General features: G+C 42.2%; 1 protein-coding gene across 2 annotated transcripts in view; it reads left to right on the top strand.

Annotated features, from left to right (window-relative positions):
• LOC137410873 (G patch domain-containing protein 8) overlaps positions 1–24,799 on the top strand; it is a 198,729-nt gene that overhangs the window by 30,940 nt on the left and 142,990 nt on the right. For both annotated transcript variants that reach the window (XM_068096322.2, XM_068096330.2), the window contains 2 exons: positions 13,627–13,694; positions 14,229–14,315. In XM_068096322.2, the coding sequence (XP_067952423.2) occupies positions 13,627–13,694; positions 14,229–14,315 (155 nt within the window). The remainder of the gene's footprint in view (positions 1–13,626; positions 13,695–14,228; positions 14,316–24,799) is intronic.

Raw genomic sequence — 24,799 nt, 5'->3', positions numbered from 1 at the left:
TTTTACAAAATGGTTACTGGCAAGTCATCAGATCCAGAAATGGTGCAATGAACACAATTTATTTACGTGCAAGCAAGAAAGCAAGACGGCCCGATTTCCGATTCCGACGGACCGACGGGCGAGACGGGCCGACGGGCGAGACGGGCCGACGGGCGAGACGGGCCGACGGGCGAGACGGGCCGACGGGCGAGACGGGCCGATTTGGAGCAAGAAAAAGAACGAGACGGGAGAAAAATGAGAGAAACGAGACGGGGAAAGCCGATTGGAGAGGCGAGTGAGGAGCGATTGGAGAGGCGAGTGAGGAGCGATTGGAGAGGCGAGTGGGGAGCGATTGGAGAGGCGAGTGGGGAGCGATTGGAGAGGCGAGTGAGGAGCGATTGGAGAGGCGAGTGAGGAGCGATTGGAGAGGCGAGTGAGGAGCGATTGGAGAGGCGAGTGACGAGCGATTGGAGGGGCGAGTGAGGAGCGATTGGAGGGGCGAGTGAGGAGCGATTGGAGAGGCGAGTGAGGAGCGATTGGAGAGGCGAGTGAGGAGCGATTGGAGAGGCGAGTGAGGAGCGATTGGAGAGGCGAGTGAGGAGCGATTGGAGAGGCGAGTGAGGAGCGATTGGAGAGGCGAGTGAGGAGCGATTGGAGAGGCGAGTGAGGAGCGATTGGAGAGGCGAGTGAGGAGCGATTGGAGAGGCGAGTGAGGAGCGATTGGAGAGGAGAGGAGTGTGAGGGATTGGAGCGGAGAGGAATGTGAGGGATTGGAGAGGAGAGGAGTGCTAGGTGGAGAGAGGAGAGTGTCAGGTGGAGAGAGGAGAGTGTCAGGTGGAGAGAGGAGAGTGTCAGGTGGAGAGAGGAGAGTGTCAGGTGGAGAGGAGTGAGGGGTCACATATTATGTGAAATAAATAAATTGTGTTCATTACACCATTTCTGGATCTGATGAATTGCCAGTAACCATTTTGAATGTGCAGCATCTAACTCAATATGTCGAAATGTCTCACGGGTGACCCCACTATATTTCTTCGTTTTTATTTCATTCAACATTATTATCCGGAAGTAAAGGTTCACATGTTCATTTCACGTGTGCAAAAACAAACTCCATTTCACGTGTGCATGGACATGAAACACAGACGGGAAATTGTTTCGAGATATTTCGTTCGAAGCAATTCTACACCGCCCAAATAAAATATTTCACCGATACACCGAGCGAATTTCAGCGAATTTCACCGAGTTTCAGGAAATTACCCAGAGATATTTCTTCGTTTTTATTTCATTAGTTACTAGCAGAAGTACTCAGCGTTGCCGGGCGGGGGAGGGGGGAAGGGCACGTACACTTTAAACATGTATATACATGTGGGATGTGGGATATATACGTGTGTGTGTGTGTGTGTGTGTGTGTGTGTGTGTGTGTGTGTGTGTGTGTGTGTGTGTGTGTGTGTGTGTGTGTGTGTGTGTGTGCGTGCGCGCGCGCATATATGTGTATGTGTATATATATGTCTGTGTGTGTGTGTCTGTATGTGTATATGTGTGTGTGTGTGTGGGTGTACATGTGTGTATGTGTATATATATGTGTGTGTGTATGTGTGTGCATGTGTGTCGGTGTACGTGTGTGTGTGTGTGTATGTATGTGTGTGTGTGTGTGTATATGTGTATGTGTATGTGTGTGCATGTGTGTGTATCCATATGTGTATGTGTGTATGTGTATATGCATGTGTCGGTGTACATGTGTGTGTACGTGTGCGTGCATGTGTGTTTGCGTGTGTGTGTATATATGTGTGTGTGTGTGTGTGTGGGTGTGTGTGTGGGTGTGGGTGTGTGAATAAGAGAGAGACCGAATGTGTGTGTGTGTGTGTGTGTGTGTGTGTGTGTGTGTGTGTGTGTGTGTGTGTGTGTGTGTGTGTGTGTGTGTGTGTGTGTGTGTGTGTGTGTGTGTGTGTGTGTGTGTGTGTGTGTGTGTGTTATTGTGAAACAGGTGCAGCATCTAACTCAATATGTCGAAATGTCACACACGTCCATGCCCGTGAGATTCCCACGGGTGCCCCGACCCCACTTGTGTGTGTATGTATGTATGTATATATATATATATATATATGGCGAGTATATATATATACATATATATGTTTTAATTTTTATGTTGAAGGCTCCTTTCACGGACTATATAGTCCTCATCAAGTCCAGGCCTAAAATAAAAGAACTGCATTGATAGAAAAATGAAGAGAGAATAGTCTTGAGTTTTTGAGGAAGTAAAAAAAATCTGATTTTTGAAAAGGGGAAGATCATAAGTGATTGGAAAAACATGAGAAGGTAAAGAGAAGCTCCATATGAGGAGCTACACATGATACCCCATAATGTCAGTGGAATTAATTTTTTTTAGAATTTTTTTTACAATGTAATTGAAAATGAAAAGCAGAAATTTCTCAAGTCAATAAGTATTCAACCCCTTTGCTAGGACACTAAATTTACTTCACGTGCATCAAATTTCCTTTGATCATCCTAGAGATGTCTACAATTTGATTGGAGTTCAGCTGTGGCCAATTCAATTGATTTGACATGATTTAGAAAGAAACACACTTTTCTATATAAGGTCCCACAATTGACAGTGCGTGTCAGAGCAGAAACTCTACCATGAAGTCGAAGGAACAGTCCGTAGAACCCTGAGATAGAATTGTGAGGAGGCATAGATCTGCGTAAGGGTAAAAAAACAATTTCTAGTATTTACAGTTCTGAAGAGCACAGTGAGCTCCATCATTAGGAAATGGAAATAATATGGAACTACATAGACTCTTCCTAGACATGGCCCTCTTGACTAAACTGAGCAACCCGACAAGAAGGACCTTGGTCAGGGAGGTGACCAAGAGCCCAATGACCACTCTCACAGAACTACAGAGTTCCTTGGCTGAGATTGGAGAACCTGCCAGAAGGAGACCAGCCTCTGCAGCACTTCACAAATCTAGGTTTTATGGGAGGGAGAGTGGCCAGACGGAAGCCACCCTGAGAAAAAGGCACATGACAGCACACCTGGTGTTTGCAAAAAGGCATGTGAAAGACTGAGCAAAAGATTACCGTATGTGTTCTGATGAAACGAATATTGAACTCATTGACCTGAATGCAAAGCGCTACGTCTGGCGGAAACCGAGCACAGCTCATCACCCATTTAAAACAATTTCTACCATGAAGAATGGTATTTGCAAAATATAACAGGAATTTTAAGGCCATTTTCCTTGCAAGAGCGGGGGTTAGCCTTGCGGTCCCCATGACAATCTTCTCCATTTTGCCCTCTTTTCTGCATCTCCCCTTGTTAACCCCCTTGCCCGCATTTCTTCTTCGACCATCTTCAGCCCAGTCTTTCTCGGTCTTCCCCGTCCTCTACTTCCTTCTACATTCATTTCCATCACTCTTCTCAACCAGTCACTTTCATCCTTCCTCAACACATGACCAAACCATCTCAAACTGTTTCTCTTCACAGCATCCATCACAGGCTCTATTCCCATCATCTTTTTCAATTCATCATTTGTCTTCCTCTCTCAACGATACTCCACACATCCACCGAACCATTTGCATTTCCACTCTTTCCAGCCTCCGTTGCTGCTCGACGTTCATTACCCATGTCTCGCTCCCATAGATCATAACACTTCTCACACCTGCAGCATACACCTTTCCCTTTTTTTTTTCTTTTTTTTTTTGTATACCTTATCTAGGTGCGTGAAAGAGCTAACATTTATCACGAAAAAAAAAATCAAACAGACAAACAATATATACAAAAAGAGGGAGCGGTAGACAAGATGGGGAGAGAAGGGGAAGCACACAAACACAACATTTGAGAGCAGGGACATCGGGAGATGTGTGGGAGGGAGAGGGCTTGGGGGGGGAGGCGTGGGAAGGGGGAGGGGGGTGGGAGAAGTATAAAACACAAGGACACCAAGGACTTCCAGGAAAGAAGTTGGTATTTCAAAAAAGTAGATTTGGGGTGAAAGTAGCGGGGGTAGAAAAGATCAAGGTTTTGGATGGGGGAAGATAAGAGATGGTGGTGAACAGTTGTTTTAAAGACCTGGATGGAGGAGTGGGATTGAAGAGAGTGAGGGAGTTTGTACCAGAGGTGGGAGAAAAGAGGAATGAAGGAGTGAAGGTGAGCAGAGAGTCTTGATTTTGGCAGTTTAACCATAAGAGGGTTGCAGGCAGATCTTGTGTGACCTGTAGGAATATTTGGGGGACAGAGCCCAGAGAGAGGTGGGGGAGCAAGGCCGGAGAGGAGTCGGTAGAAGACGGAAAGACCACCAACCTGCCTGCGGTGAGTAAGTGAAAGGCCCTCGGAGATAGCTTCATTGCGGGAGATTCCAGTGATTCTGAACGCTTTGGTTTCAACAGCGTGAAGACGAGCTAGGTGTGAGGCAGGAGCACCAGCCCAGAGGGGAGAGCAGTACTCCATTTAGCTGTGGGTGAAAGCCTTGTATGTGGTGAGGAGCTCAGGTGAGCGAAGGAAGGACTTCACACGACAGAGGATACCCAGTCGGCGACTGTCTTTGGAGGCCAGCTTGGAAATGTGGTTTTCCCAGGAAAGATCATGGCAGATAGTGAGACCCAAAAGCTTGAGTGACAGAACTTCTTGGAGAGGATTATTCAGAAAGTGGATGGGAGGGTTGTCCAGTCGGTCTTTTCAGAGAGACATCGTAAGAGTGTGAGATTTGTCAGGATTGAAAGACATGTTCCACTTGTTTGCCCAGTCTGTGATTTTGTCCAGGTCTGCAGAGAGTGAGGAGGCTGCAGAATGCCGATCTGAGGGATGAGGAATAGAGCGGCAGAGAGTGGAGTCATCAGCAAAGACAAAGAGAGAATATTCAAGAGAGTCAGAAAGATCATTGATGAAGACCAGAAAAAGCACAGGGCCCAGAACACTGCCTTGGGGAACTCCAGCCTGAACAGGAAGAGGAGATGAGAGAAACCCATTCAGGGCCACACGTTGACTGCGACTCGAGAGGAAGTCCGCCAGCCATGCGTGGAGATTTCCATGGAAATCATTTCCCTTCAGCTTCAACAACACTCCCCTCCTCGTCAGCATGCCATTCAGTTCCCGAAACTTCTTCCATGCACATCTCATTCTAGCAACCGTTGCCGAGTCTGATCCACCTTCTCCATTCAGCATGTCTCCTAGGTAACAAAATGTTTTCACACCTTCCAGCTTCACGGCATCTCCAAGATCCAACTCAACATTTCCTCCATCTGCAGCTCCCTCTGTGCACAACTTACACTTGAATGTAGCTGCCACACTGGTTAATGACCCTCTCAAACCACTACATTTTTGATGAACCCACTCAGCGCACATTGTGCATTGTATGGAGTTCACTCCGACACCCTGCCTGCACACAGCACACGGCCACTTCCCAGTTCTTTCCGCTTTACCACTTGCCATCACCTTCGTTTTTCCGATATTCACCTTCAGACCTTTTGTCTCCATACATTCCTTCCACTTGTTCATCTTCTCCTTCAGTCCATCCATACTTTCCGCAATCAACAACAGATCATCTGCATACAACAACTCCCACGGTAAACCCTCCTTTACGTTCCGAGCCAGCACCTCCATCACAGCTACAAATAGTAGTGGACTTAGTACCGACCCCTGATGCACTCCCCCCTTCACCTCAAACTCACCACTTTTCCCGTCCTTCGTCCTTACAGCTGTGTGTGCTCTTTTGTACATTGCCATCACTACTCTGATCAACCATTCCTCCACTCCTAACTTCCTCAATGCCCATGTCACAACTTCACGTGGAACCCTATTGAATGCTTTCTCCAGATCAGCAAACCCAAGAAACAACTTCTTCCTCTTCTCCATGTACTTCTCCTGCAACTGCCTCACAATAAAAAGCGCGTCTGTCGTTCCTCTTCCTGGCATAAATCCAAACTGCATTTCGTCAATCTTCACTTTCTTCCTTATCCTCCTCTCCAACACCCTTTCCAATACCTTCATTCCATGCTCCAATAACTTTATCGCTCGATACGAGCCATAGTCCAGAGGGTCACCTTTCCCCTTGTATAGAGGGACGAGGGTACTCAGTTCCCAAGCCACTGGAATGCGGCCTTCTTTCACCACCAGATTGCAGATCTCTGTCATTCTCTTCACACCCCAATTTACCGCTGCCTTCAACATATCTCCCACAACTCCCGTCGGCCCTCCCGCTTTTCTACTCTTCATTGCTTTTATCGCTTCCTCAACTTCCTTCTCGGTTATCTTCTTTGCTGGTCCTAAAACTGGGTTACTCTCTATGTTGCCATCCCAATCATTCTCTGCATTCAACAGTATTTCCATATATCTCTTCCATCTTCCTTTAATTCCATCTGGGTCCACAACGATTTGTCCCACTTCATCCTTCAAGCATCTCACCCCCATCACATCACACCTCTCTTTCGTTATCTGCTTTGCAATCCTGAATACCGCTCTCTGACCCTCTTCCAAATCCAAGCGTTCTCCGAACATTTTCCGACATTCCTCCTGCGCCTTTGCTCCCTCTTTCTTTGCAGCCTTCTTGGCTGCCTTATAACTTTCATGCTCTGCTTTTTCTGCCCCCATACCCTTCGCCTTTTGCCACTCCTTGAACTTCTTCCTCTTCTCATCAATCCTCTTTCCAACTTCATCATCCCACCACCATGTTTCCGAGTGCCTCGGTGGTCCTTTTGTCCATCCACATACCTCACCAACGGCTCCCAACAGACTATCTTTCATTGACATCCAACCACTTTCAAGCTCAACCACATCATCCTCTGCCATACTCAGTCTCTCTTTTAATGCCTCCCTCACTGTCACCTCTTTCAACCTCCACACCTTCATTCTCGGTTGGTACTTCACCCGCCGAGCTCTCCTCGCACCTTTCACCCTTATGTCGCAGACAACCAAGTGGTGCTGTGAAACGGCCTCCTCCCCCGGGATCATCTTTGTGTCCCGGAGGTGCCCGCTATCTCGTCTACGCACCAGCAGGTAGTCGACGGTTGTCGTCGACCCACCTGACGTGGTAACAAGCTTATTATCCTCTTTCTGGAACTGAGTTTTACAAATCAACAAACCAGCTCCATCAACAAACTCCAAAATCCTTTCACCTTCTCCATTTCTCACACCCTATCCGTAACCCCCATGGACTCCCTCAAAACCGTCCATACTCCTTCCGACATGTCCATTTAGGTCTCCTCCTACCACAACAACTTCCTCATCTTTCACGTTTTCCATCAGCTTCTCTATCGCACACCAGAACTTGTCCTTCTCTTCATTGCTCCGACCAACCTGTGGAGCATATCCCAAGATGACGTTCACCAAGAGCTTTCCAATCATCATTTTCACCATCATCAACCTTTCACGCACTCTTGTCACACTCACCACACTGTCTAAAAACTCCTCAGAAAACAGGACACCAACACCATTCACGCCTTCTGGGCACCCTTGCCACACAAACTTGTGTTTCTGTTTTGTTATTTGCCAAATGCAGGCAAATATTTGAGGAGAACCTACTTCAGACTGCAAAAGACCTTAGACTGTGGTGAAGATTTACATACCAACAGGCCAATCACCCCAAACCTACAGTCAAAGCAACACTGAAATGGCTCCAGAACAAAAATGTGAAAGTCCTTGAGTGGCTGAGCCAAAGCCCAGACTTGAATCCCATTGAGAATCTGTGGAAAGACATGAAGATTGCTGTTCACTGACGCACCCCATCCAACTTGACAGAGCTTGAGCAAATCTGCAAGAAAGAATGGGGGAATCTCCCCAAATCCAGATATGCAAAGCTGATCTGGACATACCCATGAAGACTGGCTGTAATCGCTGCCAATGTCACTTCTACGAAGTATTGATTCAGTGGGGCTGAATACTTACGTAAATTAGATATATCTGTATTTCATTTTCAATATGTTTGTAAAATATTCTGACTACATGTTTTTATTTTGTCATTAATGGGGTATTTTGTGTCAATCGGTGACAAATGTTTTAAATTGAATTCATTTTAAATTTGGGCTGTAACACGACAAAATGCGAAAAATCGAGTTTTTTTTTTTTTTTTTTTTTTTGTATACAAGATCGAGGCTTGTGAAAGAGCTAACATTAATCGCACAAAAAGTCCAACTGACACATCAAACACAAAATAAGGGGAGCGGCAGACAAGATGGCGAGAGAGGGGGAAGGACACAAACAACATTTTAGAGCATGGACATCGAGAGAACTGTGGGAGGGAGAGGGCTTGGGGGGAGGTGGGAGAATATAAAACATATGGACACTGCAAGGACTTCCAGGATAGAAGTTGGAATTTCAAAAAAGTGGATATGGGGTGAATTAGCAGGGGTAGAAAAGATCAAGGTTTTGGATGGGGGAAGATAAGAGATGGTGGTGAACAGCTGTTTTAACGACCTGGAGGAAGGAGTGGGATTGAAGGGAGTGGGGGAGTTTGTTCCAGAGGTGGGAGAAAAGGGGAATGAAAGAGTGAAGGTGAGCAGAGAGCCTAGATTTTGGCAGTTTAACCATAAGAGGGTTGCTGGCAGATCTTGTGCGACCTGTCGGAATATTTGGGGGATAAAGCACAGAGAGAGCTCGGTGAGCAAGGCCGGAGAGGAGTTGGTAGAAGACAGAAAGACCACCAACCTGCCTGCCTGCGGTGAGTGAGTGAGTGAAAGGCCCTCAGAGTTAGCTCGGGTGTGAATACTTTCTGAAGGCACTGTATCTTCATCTGGTCCTCTATCAACCCACCATATGTCTGGAAGCATACTAACATCACTCCTATTCATAAGAAGGGTGAAAATACAGATCCTCTCAACTACAGACCAGTAATTTCGCTTCCTTACAACTGCAAGTAAAGTAATGTAATCTGTTGACACTGCTGACATCAATTATTTACTTTTTTCAAGTGGCTTGATCACCAATCACCAGTTTGGATTATTTTGGCAATTATGGACATGCTGTGGCCTTTCTCTCAGCAATGGGCCAAGGCTTTAAATCTCAAACCAGAGGTCAGTTCCATCCCCCTCGGCATATCTTGAGCATTCCACATAGTATAGCACCCTGCCCTCCTTGCCAAGCTTGCTGCCCATAGCATACCCGTACAAGGCCGCCTGTACACTCTGGGGCAAAATAAATGAGCAAAGTTTATTTATTTATTTTTAAACATTTTTTGTCATAACTATTTTACCTTACATTTAAAAAAACACAAAAACACCAGAACGTGCAGAAGTAACTGAACAAATCAGCATGTAATAGCTTGCCCCTTCATTTTCTTTAAATAATCCAGTCTTTTGTTCAAACGTTCACAAAGCTTCTTGTACTGAGAAATGTCCATATTGTCCCATTCATGTTTGACAGCTTCCCAAAGTTGATCAGAATTTGCAAATTTCCTTACATTAAGTTGTTCTGAATGTAGGCCCAATGATTCTCTATAATTAGGTCCAAAACTTCAATTCCGTGACCATTTTCTGGCTAGTAAGGTTTGACGATTGATTTGACTTCTATTGACATTTTATAACAAAAATAGCCTCTATGTCCCTATGTCCCTACTTTGGGGTTCAAATCAGGACTGACCAGGCCAGAACATAAGTTTGAGGGACTTTCTCTCCAACCACATTTTGGTGGCTTTTGCAGTATGGGCGGGGCATTATCTTGTTGAAAAATGACTTCTTTGCTTTTCTCTCCAGGAAATAACTTTTGGAGGCTGGGAAGTAATCCTTTCTCTAATATTTTCTGGTATTTCTTGGCAGCAATTGACTGTTCACACCTGAGCGGCTCACGAACACCAGCAGATGTAAATGCATCCCATACCTTGATTATTCCACCTCTTCCATGTTTCACAGTTTTTTAAATGCATTCAGGGTTGAATCTCTCACCAGATCTGTGAAGGCAACGTTCTGGGGCATCACTTCAAAGCTGAGATATTGATTCATCACTCCACAGAACTCTCTGAAACGAGTCTGAATCACAGTGCCCATATTTGGCCAAAAAGGTGCAAACTGTCCTGAATGTTTCTCTTCAATAATATAGGTTTCTTAGCTCATCTTCTTGAGGCAAAACCAGCATCATTCAACCTTCCTGTGATGGTTCTTCTGGAAATAGTCTTGTGTCAGCAGTTCTGAACTCCTTTGACAGTTCCCGCTGGCTTTTTTCTTTCTTTCCTGGAGAACTCAGAATTTCAGTCGCCTGTCATCTTTACTTGTAGTGGCTCTAGGTCTGTCAGATTCCTTCTTCCTTGCAGTAGAACCAGATTTCTGGAACTGTAGACCTATTATCTTCGTTAGGCAGAGAAATAGGGATGTTCTTCTTCAGGAGCTTGTGGATTCCAGAATATGTCTTGCCCACTTGACGAAGACAATCAATTAGATTTTTAATATCCCCATCATCATGGAACTTCTCTTTCTTTGGGGCCATTTCTAAATTGAAACACAAAAACCATGACCTACACTACCGGTCAAAAGTTTTCTTACACCTCAATTTTTCCAGTTTTTATTGAAATTTACGCAGTTTAATGTCTCAATGTACTCTGAAATTAAGCATAGAACAAATAAACAATTGGAGATAAAAAAGAAATCATAGAATCAATTTATTTAACAAAATTTAATTTTAATTTTTGACTCGGCAAAGTCGCTATACTCTATACCTTTTGCAGATATAACCGCCGAACACACTCGTGGAATTCTTTCTGCAATGGAAATCAAATATTGTTTGGGAAGTTCTTCCCACCACTGTTGCAGAAGTTTCCACAAATGTGTTGCACTTGTTGGTTGCTTTGCTTTCAACCTTCTGTCCAGTTCATCCCAAATCAGCTCGATGGGGTTTAAGTCTGGAGACTGTGCTGGCCATTCCATGATTTGAATCATGATTCCTATCGTCTTGTTCTTTTCTTCGAAGGTAGTTTTGACATAGCCTGGAGGTGTGTTTAGGGTCATTATCTTGCTGTGGGATGAACCCCTGACCAACTAGGCGTATACCAGAGGGTATTGCATGGTGCTGAAAAATGCTGTGGTAGCCCTTTTGGTTCAGGGTGCCAGTCACTCTGTGCAAGTCGCCGACTGTGGATCCAGCAAAAGAGCCCCAGACCATCACGCTTCCTCCTCCATGTTTGACAGTTGGTGTCACACACTGAGGAACCATCCTTTCACCTACTCGACGGCGTACAAAAACCCTGCGTGATGAACCAAAAATTTCAAATTTTGATTCATCAGTCCATGAGACCATCTTCCAGTCGTCAGTAGTCCACTGGTGGTGCTTCATGTCCCAGGCAAGCCTCTTTTACTTATTTTGCCATCTTAGCAAGTCCACTGGTGGTGCTTCATGGCCCAGGCAAGCCTCTTTTTCTTATTTTGCCATCTTAGCAATGGCTTTCTTACTGCCACTCGACCTGTCAAACCTGCAGCTCGAAGTCTTCTCTTCACAGTTGAAACTGAGACTTGCTTACTTCGACCAGTGTTAAGCTGTGCTTGAAGCTGTTGTCCTGTTGACTCTCAGACACTTGTCTTCTGATTCTGTTGTGGCTTTGGGTCTGCCAGACCTCTTCCTGTCAGATTTTCCTCCCGTTTCCAAGTGCCTTTTGATGGTGTAGGAAACTGCACTCACTGACACCTTGGCTTTCTTTGCAATTTCTCTAAAAGAAAGACATACACTTTTAAGGGTTATAATGGTCTGTCTGTCTTCCTTTGTTAATTGCCTTTTTCTCACCATTATGATAGCAATATACTGCTTCCTGCAGTGCAATATTGTCAAAATAATGCTTCAGAGGGTGTCATAACAGTCTGTTCCAATACAGCTTTTATACAGACAGGGGGTTTGTAATCAAGTAATCAGCAGAGGTTGGGAACACCTGTAGGAATTGTTTGTATCAACTTGCAAGGCTTAATTTGCTTACATTGCTGCAAACAGCTGTAAGTTGTTAACCCATTACTTGTTCCCTGAAGAAGGCCTTTGTTTTTTTACAATATAACTGCAATTTACATTATTTTCCCGTTTTTGCTAACCCAAACTTTTTTTTTTTAACCTCGAGCAGTTTAATGCTTACCTTTGTACCATTTCAGGTTATTCACTGGACTTGAATTGCTTAAATTTCAATAAAAACTCGAAAAATTGAGGTGTTCTAAAACTTTTCACTGGTAGTGTACATGAACTGTACAAGTCATAAATTGGAGCAATTTAGGCACTACATATGCACTAAACAGTCAAACAACATGGCAACACCCTAAAATGCATTGCAGTTCCTTAAAAGTATACTTCTAACAGTAAAATATATATATATTAATTTTTTTGTGACACTGAACAACTCAAAACAGTCTTCCTTTTTTATGTATAAAATTTTGATTTATTTTGTCTTACCTGAGGTATTGGCCTTTAAAGATGAAAGGTGAAAATACCAAAATGTTGTAGTTTTCGTTTTTTCTTTTTCTTCGAACAAAACTTCTTAAAACAGGAATTTTTTCATAAAAATTGCTGTAAACTGCATGGAGGGCTTTTGGCTACGGTATCATGAGTCATCCATTTAAACTGGAATATGTATATATACCTGCTTATTATCGCTTCCTCCACTTGCACAGTTGATGCGTTGCTCTCAATTTAACCCTTTCTTCTTCTTTTCCAGTGTTGATTGGAGCACCCCAATACAGTTTTGGCCCCATTCTTGTTCCTTATCTACATTAATAACCTCTATGATCTTTGGAGAATACTCTTCCTTTTTTCAGATGGTTTTGCTATTGTATCATACAGTACCCACATCCCACTGACTGATAGACTGCAACTGCAACGCTCTCTTAGTATGTTTGTTCTTAATTAGTGTTGTTAAGACAGCAATTTATAGGCAATTTTTTTCTAAAACAAGTTTTTGTCCCTGTGAATCCTGTTTGAAAATGTGCTCCTGTGTGCTGAACCCGTGGCATATTTTGGGTGTAGCCTTGGCACCATTGGGGTGATTTGCCTGGGATTTGGATTTGTGGAGTTAATCAGTGTATGGCTAGGACATCTATCATTTTAGAAAGTCATTTGTCAACAGTGTTAGATGGACATGTGTACCAGCATTGAAAAGTAGGTTTAGAAGAGTGAAGAGATGTGAAAAGGCTGGGACGAGGAACGTTAAAGGATGCAAGGAAAAATGCATGTGTCGGAGTAGGAAGTGGTTGGTGATGGTTCTACCAGAATTCAATGAGTGTCTGTCTCATAAAGATATGACTGCTTTAATGATCTGACTAATGTATATTAATGCCAGAAATATCTATTGGATAAATCCCAAGAAGATGGAAATGCAAAGTTTGTTACTGGCCTGTGTTATAGGCTGTTCACGATATCCAAGAATATCACTCTTTACCTCTCATTGATTTTCCTCCTGAGTTTTTGCCATTTCAGAGTTGAAAGCAATTTTCTCCTGCAAAGGGACTGTAACTGAATGTAAAGTTCTATTCAGAAAATTTTGGTGCACATGCTTTTGAGGTTAAAGCATACTGGATTTTGTAGTTGGATCGACCGTACTTTTATTGACAATTTGATTTATTTCTGTAGAAGTGAAAATGTTCTTGATAATGATCCTTGTGATTTCTGGAAGGGACTCTTTCTCTAGCAGTCAGATTTCTTTAGATGTAATGTTCAGTTTCTTAGATATGGTACAAATTGTTATTCGTGTCTCTTTTCACCTGCCTTTGTAGGACGGACTGACCCTATCCCGATCTATGTCAAGAATGATGTTATGGGGATGGGGAGGCTGGAAATGGAGGTATGAACCTGTCCTTTTCTCTTGAAATGTGTCTTGCATGTGCACGCATAAAAGCAGAAGCGGTGATAAGTTGAGAAAAGTAAAATCGGGGAAGCAAGTTGCTGGATGGTAGATAGGTGGGAAAAGGGGAACGGTGTGCAGGCTGGGATTTCGAGGTGAGAAGAGAAAGGTGTGGAATTAGGGAAAGGGAAATTTATTGGGAAAGGGTGAGTTATTACTGTCATTTTAATACATGTATTCTGTAGATTGCCCCGTACTTAATTCAAAATAAAATACCGAATTAAAGTATTGGGATTTGGAAAGGTCTACCGTCTTCAAAACTTGGAGCATTTTTCAAAGAATAGTTTTCTGCAGCAATATCTTACTTTTTTGTTGTTATTGTTAAATCTGGACCAGTTCATGTGTTGATATATGCTCTTGTATTGTGGCAATTCCTTCCTCGCAATGGGACATTGGTGTGGACAACTGATTGTACTTCCTCCATTGCGCATCAACTTGAGAATTTAACTTCACAAATGATACGAAATGTTGCAGATGGACTATGCGGAGGAGGCGACGGATAGACGACGGGTACTGGAGATCGAGAAAGAGGAGACTGATGAGCTACGGCAGAAGTACAAGGTTTGTTGTTGCTTGAACAAGGCTTATTGTCTTGACATGTTTCGCTGTTTGTAGATCAAAATGAATATGCTCGTCATCAAAATAATGTCCTGCCTTTTTAATCTGCCTTTTAATTAAGGAAAGTGAACATTTCAGTGTTAAATTATGGTCTGCGATTGAGAATCTGTCTGATTCTCTCATTCCTGATTGTTTATACACTACAACATTAGAACTATTCCATATTTTATATGAGTTCCTTGTATTATAGAATACTTCCATTAAGAGTAATTTAATAAGACTAATGCAATTCTTCTTCTTATAATTCTCTTTTTGGCTCATGGAAAAGTTGGTACATATGCATTACTGTGCAAAGGTCTTTGGCCACCTTGAAAATAAACACCTTTATTGTCACATTGGCATGTTTTGATAAATAAAAATGTGTTGTAGTGATCATGTGATTTCTTATTAAAGAAGCAAAAATGAATTTTATTCTCTAGTAATAATGCATGAAATTTCAATCGTTGGTATGACTACCTTTTTCAATGCAAAACAGCAGATATCCATTTTGAAACATTTGCTTTCCTGCAATTTCGGGAGAAATTCCATTGGGAGGTTGTTCAATGCATCCTGTGACATTTCCCATAATTCATCTTTTGGTTTTGGTCGTTTTTCATTTTTCTTTTAAGTTGATGGTGGTTTTTATTTCCCTCCAAAGTTAAGAAACCTGCACGTTTTCATGTTGCACCAGTCCATCATCTTTTGTGCAGATGAATGCAACACATGTTCACATGAAGTGGTTCTGGGCTTTCTGATGTCCATAGGTCTGTGGGTTTCCATATGGTGTGGACCAAGAGGTCCACTGGAATCTCATCCCAAAGGAAATACGGTCTTATTTCGAAATCGTTGATGAGATATGATATTCATTGTTGCCTTTGGTTTTCTGATTACTGAAATTTGAGTTGTAGATTAGATTATTTTTGCAAGATTGCATATTTTTAGGAGTTAAATTACCTTCAAGGAAACTGTGTCATGTAGGGAATCGTTTTTATACCTCTGCCGACGAAATTGCCAGAGGCATTATGTTTTTAGGTTGTCCATCCGGCTGTCCAGCTGTCTGTCCCTGTGTCTGTCCTTCCGTGATAGGTTTTCGTTCCCGCCATGACTTAAGAATGTCTGAAGGGATCTATGTCAAACATGGTACTCGTATGTATGATGATATAAAGATGAACTGATTAGATTTTGGAGTCGAGATGTCAAAGGTCAGATGTCATGTTGGGTAAAAATTCTGTTACTGTGCTAACTTGTGAACCAGTGATTGGATTTTGACCAAATTTCATATAGGCATAGTATCATACAAAGATGAACTGATTAGATTTTTGCATCAAGAGGTCAGAGGTCATATTGGGTAAACATGTTATCGAGGTAGTGATTTGAACCAAACGAATTACGTGTGCCATGATTCATATGTACAGATTAGATATTGACGACAAATGGTCTTGAGGTTTTAGATCAAAGTTAGAGTAAGCAAAGACTTAATGTAGGTGGAGGCATATCGGTTGATGTCACGATGTTGAATTATGCCTTGTTCAAGTTTTGTTGTGGAGCTTGTACCTTCATTTTTAAACTTAAGTGCGTAATGCTTTTTATGGTATGATTATTATAGACATCCAAAAGCAGTTTGTTGTGTGTTTGTGTCTGCTGTAACGTTCACGGTCCCTATTATTTTGATCAACTTGTTGAATCGTCTGGGGAACCTTTTCACCCCAACTGAAGACTGAAGGTTCTTTAACTTTATTTTATTTTGTTTTGGGTGCTGGCAATAAGCTGGTCACTTCTTTATGAAAGACCCAATGGTATATTTAACGTCCACCAACAGTTTGGACTGGCAGACAGATCCTCCATCTTTATATTCATCCGATAGACGGCATCCATATTGATGCATTATCACACTGCATGTGAAACTCCAGGGTGGCACTTTATAGCTGCGTCAATATTCAAACCCAGGCGAGGCTAGATAGCCCATAGGCAAGTGCAGGTATCTCTTAGCTTTCTTGCCCGACCTATTTCTGTATACTGCGTTGTATAACTTATTTTCTGCAACGGCACAAAAATATTTGTCCTGAGCATCATCATTCTGACGACAAATGTTGTTCCTTTACGTTAATGTTGGCAGTCTGAAAGCATTAATAATTTTATTGCACGATTAATTGCAATCTTACAGTAATAAGGCTTTTTTTTGTTGGTATTACAAAAATTAATGTAACGCTGCACCCTCTACTGTTGAATACCCATTACCCATCCTCTCTATTTAAGCATCATGTATATTTTATTTTACCGGTAGTGCCAAAATGTTTTGGGTAAATAGATATCAATGTAGCAGTCCTGATAAGTTTTGAATTTGATACAATTCATTCTTTTAAAGGTAAACTTCGATAATTGCTTCAAATAATTGGAAAGAATATTTCATTTTGACATTCAGGGAGTTTTGTTGATATCGTAGTAAGTCTACTTCCCAATGCCATGGTATGGTTCAAGTTGCGTCCCTCTTTTGTTGGTTTCTGGAAAAGGTGTCAGATGCAAGTCTTCCTCGAGCCCTTTGTTTGAGTAATTATGATTCCAAACATTCATGTACCAAATAGTTATTTTACCATGACTTTATGGTAAAATAACTATTCCTCTGATTTGATGCATTTTTTGCCTCGGAATCAATCACGAGTTATGTCTGCTGGATAAATAATTACTGAGATGCCACTGATCGGTACCCCTGTACCTTAGGAAATAATTTTAGAATTTGATTACGGTACTCTCCACAGTGGCCAACTCGCTTCAAAAGGCGGAGATATTTAACATCTACCAGCTAATGCGAGACAGTATAGTCCACATATAGCCTCCAAAGGACAGCATAAGGGAAACATTAGAACAACCCTTCCTCCAGCCACACTTGAACAACGATCTTAATTGCCAACACGTTGGTTAAAAAAGAAACGTGTTCAACTTTGAAAAATAAATAAATATATTAATCCACATAGGTGTATTCAGCTCGGTTTGAAATTATTTTTTGTAGACAGGTGCATGGTGGGAAAACAATGGCATACCTCTTGTGGTCAATGTCACTCTCCGATGTGGCACATCTCTGGAATGGTGTAGATTTGGGCATTCTCCATTCCATTTGTCTCTAGCTTTCTCTTCTGTGTCATCTCCAAATTGGCAGTCCTCTTCGCTTGCTTTTGCTTCACAGTTAGTGCCTCTCAGTAAGAAGAAAACAGTTAATATTGGATTATTATCATGGGGATACTTCAAAATGTTCATACTTTGGTGGTACATATTCTCTTCTGTACCTCAGAGAGATTTGTCTGCACTTCTTGATGTGCAGGTCTGCATGAAAGGCCTTCCTCCTCTTTACCCCCGCAACTTTTGAAAAATACTGGCCGGTGGGGGGTGGGGGGAGGGGGGGGGTGATGTTGTAATTGCCACTATCTGTCTGTCTCTCAGTCTGTCTGTCTGTCACTCACGCTATCTCCTAAATGGTTGCGCAGAAACTCACCAAACTTAATGGTAGTTATGGTCGTTATAACGAATATAACGTTATAACGATATAACGATCATAAATGATCTTGGTAGTAAACTTGGTTGTTATGATCACCTGGTCATGGCAAGAACATGCCTGAGTAATTACAGGCACATTTTAACACCTTCATTGAAACTTTGTATTTGCAATCAGCATAACGCATGAAATATGGAATAATATTTTTGGATTTGACCCCCAGTTCATTCCCCTTGGGGTGGGGACTTAGGGTCACAGGGGTTAAAATGGCGAAAAAATTAAACTCAAAATTTTATATTTGGTCATTCCTGGTGGAAATTTTTGCCTTGTAAGTTCAACTTTGTTTTAGGTGGGAAGCGTGGGGATTTGCGATGGCACTCCATCGACTTAATTCTGGTTTCCCCCCTTTGGGTAGCAATAGTCAAGATTAAAATGCTAAATACGAAACCTTAAACCCTTTGAGGGTGTAAAGGGCCTCATATCTCCCAAAGTAAGTAGCATCTCGTCGGACATTGCTTTTTATCGTCAAGTTTTGGATATGCCAGGTTTTGTGCTTTGGTCCATCCGTCCCGAATATTGCTTTAACCGACGTCACTATCGATATCAAGTTTAACTTTAATGTTGATGGTTTAAAAACATGTCTAAAGTAATTAATGGTGCACCAAATAAAATTTACGAGCACAAAAAACAGATAAAACGTTTGAGTACATGCACATATTGATTTTAAATGCAGAGTTGATTAGCAATTAATTATTCTAGAAATTGGTGAGCAGTCCAAAAGTAAAGTGGTTGTACATCTTCATTGTTAACATTATGTACTTGCACCTTGGTACTTCGCTGATTGCTTCATCGTTATTCCTATATTGTTTCTGCATGGTGCTCTCTAAGTCACATAACTCCTATTGTCATTTACTGTTTTAATTCCCCAAACCCTCCATTTCATGGCACTTTTCCTTTTGGCATTCACTATTTAAATCTTGTCTTTTTATCCCCTCTCTCAGCTTCCAGAGTTATTTCACATTGGAATCTTACTTTTCAAGCACCTTGCTCCAAGTCGTTTGTCAACGGCAGAAAAATACCTAACAATGACGTTTGCACTTCCACCATTGTATGTTTGGCTCCCTCCCTCACCCGCACTCCTTATGCTTGTCCACTAATTGATACTCTTTACAACTTGGCTTTTTAACCAACCGGCGGCATTTCTTATACTAGGGCATGCCCGTACTATATATATATCTAAAATTATATCCCCCCCCCTCTATTTACATGAAATGGTTTGGTCCAAAGCGAACGGCTTGCGAGTACGGTGACAATCCCCCCCCTCTATTTACATGGAATGGTTTGGTCCAAAGCGAACGGCTTGCGAGTACGGTGACAATCCCCCCCCTCTATTTACATGAAATGGTTTGGTCCAAAGCGAACGGCTTGCGGAGTTTGGTAAAGAAATCGCCATAGCGTGCACAAACGCGCAGGAAAGTGAAAGAATCGCAAATTAGTTTTAATTAGTTTTAAAACATAGTTTAACGCCAACATAGTTTGCCAACGTGAAATAAATGAATACGCTCTCAAATGTGCCGTCCGAGGCAGAGTCTGTTCGCCACGTTCGGCACACGTGATAACTCGCTGCTCTCTGATTGGTTGAATCGTTTTTTGGACATAGCTCGGTAACTACTTCTCCGATTAATATGAAACCTTGAAAAGGCACATCCCCGGGTCCCCAGCAATATACCTGGCAAGTTTCAAGTATATCGGACCCGTGGTTGTCGAGAAACAGCGGTCACAGACACACAGACACACACACATACACACACACATACACACACACATACACACAGAGATTACTGGAATTATAGATAGATAATACCTTTGCTGCTTTTTGTTGCTTTAATCACCCTTTCTTGTTGGAAGGATCATCAGCAAATAGACTGCGTCATACTTGTGCGAATTAGTAATTTTTATATAAAATGATTGACTTGCAAGTGGCAGCATTCTTTTATTCTCATTTGCCACTGCTGCAGCAACGGTGCTGAAAAAGATTGAGCCATTGTGATAGCTTACTTTAAAATGCTACAGAGGTGCATTGCATTTTCTAGTGTGCATGTGTGCATACCAATCAAAGCTATTTTATAAACTGATAAAGATTTCCTTTTATTTATTTATTTATTTATTTCCCTCTGAAGAGGTTTGAGAACTTTTATTCACAGAATTTGCTTTTATTCAAAGCTCCAAAAGGGGGGGGGGGGGGGGGGGGCGCTTGAAGCTCTGAAAATGTACATTACGAGTTTTGTAAATCGGCTTAGCCCTACACGATTGCATGGTCTGAAGAACACATTTAAAGTTCCTAACATGTGTCTGGCCGGCTTAGCATTTAATCCAGCTTTGCTGCTTTCTATCATTTTGTTTGGCCTACGTTGTTTCTTTATGCCACATATTTTCACGAAAGCAATCAAAGTTGTGAAACCCACTTCTTTTTATTTATAGCAAATGAAGCTTATTGAAGAGTGAGGTGAATGAATATATATTATGAATATATATATATATTAATATATATATAGTAATTATGAATTATATCTATTATGGTTAGTTAGCTACACAATACCGAAAATTCGGTTCGATTCCGAATAAATGAATATGAATTATGGAAGAGTGAGGTGATTGAAGGTAAAAAGGCACCGGGACTGACGGTTGGGCAGCGTGGCCACAATGGGACACAACATGCAAGGGGATGAATGAACAAGGAGGTGGAAAATATTTAACCCCAATTTTTGAAAGGGTTTTGTTCAGAATTTACAGAAAATGGTACGATTTAGTACACCGTTTGCATTGGTCTCTGATTCCAGTAAATATCTTTACCATGTACATGCGGGAGGTTCAAGGTTGAACATTTCAAGTTCAAGGATTTTTATGGCATAGCCCATAGGGCAAAGCCGTCTAGAACAGTGTGTATGTATGTATGTATGTATGTATGTATGTATGTACACTACCCACAATAAGTTAGGGATATTGTGGGAGTGAGTTGATTTTTTTTTTTTATAGGGGTTAGGGTTATGGTATTGAAATCAAGAATGCTGTTTTTTCACACTCATTAATAACCATAGAATTAGGACCAACAACTTTTTTCAACATAATTAATACACAAAATCAACCACACCGAAGAACCTGCCAATATCCCTAACGTATTGTGAGTAGTGTATGTCCCCTCAAACGTATATGAATCAGAGCTGAGGATCTGGTCACATGACAGGGTGATGTGATTACGTCTGATGTCATTACGGCGTACGACGGCTGACTACACACTCCAGCATTTTGATTCCAATGTCGTTCAGGCCGAACATATCGTCGAACCTGTCATATATCACAATCACCATGCTCTACCTTCACGTTTTTCATTCAGTGTGAAACAGAAACAACCCGATTATATTGAAATGATCATCAAATATCAAAAGCATAGACATTACGGGTCTTCCAACGACACAGTACTTATAGGTCCGGCAGGAAGGGTCACGTTATTTACCCAACCCTTGTGGGGTATGTCGATTACAGTAGATCTTTGCTCAATTCTGTAAGTAAAATTTACCTCATGGATGTCTGGAATCCTTCAAATTTCTTTGTTTAATGTTATAAACAACATTAGTGACTGTTTAAAAAGTTAATCATATGTGTTTGTGGTTAATAATATTTTACAAGTGCAGCTACGCCGCTGTTAGATTCCGGTCTTGTTTTTATTGCAGAACATGTAAGAATAATAGGTAGTATGCAAAAGACGTCACCTCTGCTGTGACGAGGCTGCTTAATGCTGCCGCCATTAGCCCATTACAGTGGACAGAGATGTTTACAATGAGAAGCATATACGAGCTTGTATGTGTAGCGACAATTCCATCAGTGGTAAGTGTTTCCCCATGCTAGACTCATAATTACCCTCGCCAGAGGAGAGAGTATTGCATTTGAGTCCGTTTGTTTGTTTGTTCGTCTTTGTTTGTCTGTTTGTCTCTGCACAGAATAAATGATTTTCTCTGCAATCGTTGGTCCGATTGACAGGAATTTTCACTATCGGTGCAACTGCACTTGTATAATTTTTCAATGATAATTATGACGTCATAGGTCACGTAGTTCGGTCGCCATCTTGGAAAACCCAAAAAACTTTGCACCTCTATCTTCGAAAGCGCTGAACAGAAAAAATGGAGACATGGCTCATTGTAAAGAACTCTCCATGGGGAATAAAATATGTTGATGATGATGTCATAGGTGCCGCCATTATGACGTCATAATTCGACAAGTACAAAACTTCATCCAATCAAGATGAAATTTCTTGAGCATAATCTTGGAAAAAATTAGTTTAGAAAAAAATAATGATGACGTCCTCGGTCACGTGGTTCGGCCGCCATATTTGTTTTAACACAAAAGCCTTAAAAACCACTGAAAATACATCCTGGCAAGGGTTTGCAATCTCTGATTGCTCTTTTACTTGTTAATTAATGTATTTTAGTCTTCATCTGTGCACATGTCTACCAGGGTGGCTTAGCTGTCACTTTTGTTTTCTACCTGGAGGGGCGGACTGGCTTCGTATTCCGGAGCAACGTAACGTCATTGCATACATACTAACTTTAGTTCATTGCTGAAATTTTGTTCAATGGTCTTGTCTGTCCTGAACAATTTGTCCAGAAAATATCATTGTTAATCAAAGCATTCTGGGTTTAAACCAGGATGGTGGCCAGGATAACCACCAGTGCTGTATAAGAGGTATATCATTGTTACCCTGCGAAAACAAAGAAAACAAATCACAAAGCGAAAAGCAGGATTAGGCGATTGGGTGGATACGTGTGGCGTATGTTCGTACGTGCATGTATGCATTTTTTAAATTTACTTTCTCTGCAACCACTGGTCTGATTGACGTGAAATTTTACCATCGGAATTTAAAATTTAAAATTTTACCATAGCTCCCGCGCCTCCTCCTGTAGAATTATTTTACTCATAATTATGACATAATAGGTCATGTGGTACAGACACCATATTGGAAAAAAGTTACACCTCTATATCTCTGAAACTGCCAGATGGAAAAAATTGAAACATGGTGTGTTGTCAAGTACTCCCCATGGGGAATAAGATATGTGAATGATGATGTCATCGGTGCCTTCATACAACAGGCATTTTAAGGCCACCTTCCCTGCAAGAGCGGGGGTTAGCCTTGCGGTCCCCATGACAATCTTCTCCATTTTGCCCTATTTTCTGCATCTCCCATTGTTAACCCCCTTGCCCGCATTTCTTCTTCGACCATCTTTAGCCAAGTCTTTCTCGGTCTTCCCCGTCCTCTACTTCCTTCTCCATTCATTTCCATCACTCTTCTCAACCAGTCACTTTCATCCTTCCTCAATACATGACCAAACCATCTCAAACTGTTTCTCTTCACAGCATCCATCACAGGCTCTATTCCCATCATCTTTCGCAATTCATCATTTGTCTCCCTCTCTCTCAACGATACTCCACACATCCACCGAACCATTCGCATTTCCACCCTTTCCAGCCTTCGTTGCTGCTCCACGTTCGTTACCCATGTGTCGCTCCCATAAATCATAACACTTCTCACACATGCAGCATACACCTTTCCCTTCAGCTTCAATGACACACCCCTCCTCGTCAGCACGCCACTCAGTTCCCGAAACTTCTTCCATGCACATCTCACTCTAGCAATCGTTGCCGAGTCTGATCCACCTTCTCCATTCAGCATGCATCCTATGTAACAAAATGTTTTCACACCTTCAAGCTTCATGCCGTCTCCAAGATCCAACTCGACATTTCCGCCATCTGCAGCTCCCTCTGTGCACACCTTACACTTCAATGTAGCTGCCACACTGGTTAATGACCCTCTCAAACAACTACATTTTTGATGAACCCACTCAGCGCACATTGTACATTGGATGGAATTCACTCCGACACCCTTCCTGCACACAGCACACGGCCACTTCCCAGTTCTTTCCACCTCGCCACATGCTTTACCACTTGCCATCACCTTCGTTTTTCCGATATTCACCTTAAGACCTTTTGTCTCCATACATTCCTTCCACTTGTTCATCTTCTCCTTCAGTTCATCCATACTTTCTGCAATCAACACCAGATCATCTCTTGAGCATAATCCCACGGTAAACATACATACAACAACTGCATACAACAACTCCCACGGTAAACCCTCCTTTAAGTTCCGAGCCAGCACCTCCATCACAGCCTCAAATAGTAGTGGACTTTGTACCGACCCTTGATGCATGCCCACCTTCACCTCAAACTCACCACTGTTTCCATCCTTCATCCTTACAGCTGTGCGTGCTCTTTTGTACATTGCCATCATTACTCTGATCAACCATTCCTCCACTCCTAACTTCCTCAATGCCCATGTCACTACTTCACATGGAACCCTATCGAATGCTTTCTCCAGATCAACAAACCCAAGAAACAACTTCTTCCTCTTCTCCAAGACTTCTGCAACTGCCTCACAATAAAAAGCGCGTCTGTCGTTCCTCTTCCTGGCATAAATCCAAACTGCATTTCGTCAATCTCCACTTTCTTCCTTATCCTCCTCTCCAACACCCTTTCCAATACCTTCATTCCACGCTCCAATAACTTTATCGCTCGATACGAGCCACGGTCCAGAGGGTCACCTCTCCCCCTTGTATAGAGGGACGAGGGTACTCAGTTCCCAATTCACTGGAATGCGGCCTTCTTTCACCACCAGATTGCAGATCTCTGTCATTCTCTTCACACCCCAATTTCCGCTGCCTTCAACATATCTCCCACAACTCCCATCGGCCCTCCCGCTTTTCTACTCTTCATTGCTTTTATCGCTTCCTCAACTTCCTTCTCTGTGATCTTCTCTGCCAGTCCGAAAACTGGGTTACTCTCTATGTTGCCATCCCATTCATTCTCTGCATTCAACAGTATTTCCATATATCTCTTCCATCTTCCTTTCATT

This window comes from Myxine glutinosa, chromosome 1 (assembly GCF_964187855.1).
Source record: "Myxine glutinosa chromosome 1, kmMyxGlut1.1, whole genome shotgun sequence".
NCBI lineage: Eukaryota > Metazoa > Chordata > Myxini > Myxiniformes > Myxinidae > Myxine > Myxine glutinosa.
The sequence above is the reverse complement of the archived record's forward strand: the minus strand, read 5'-3'. Positions and strand labels throughout refer to the sequence as shown.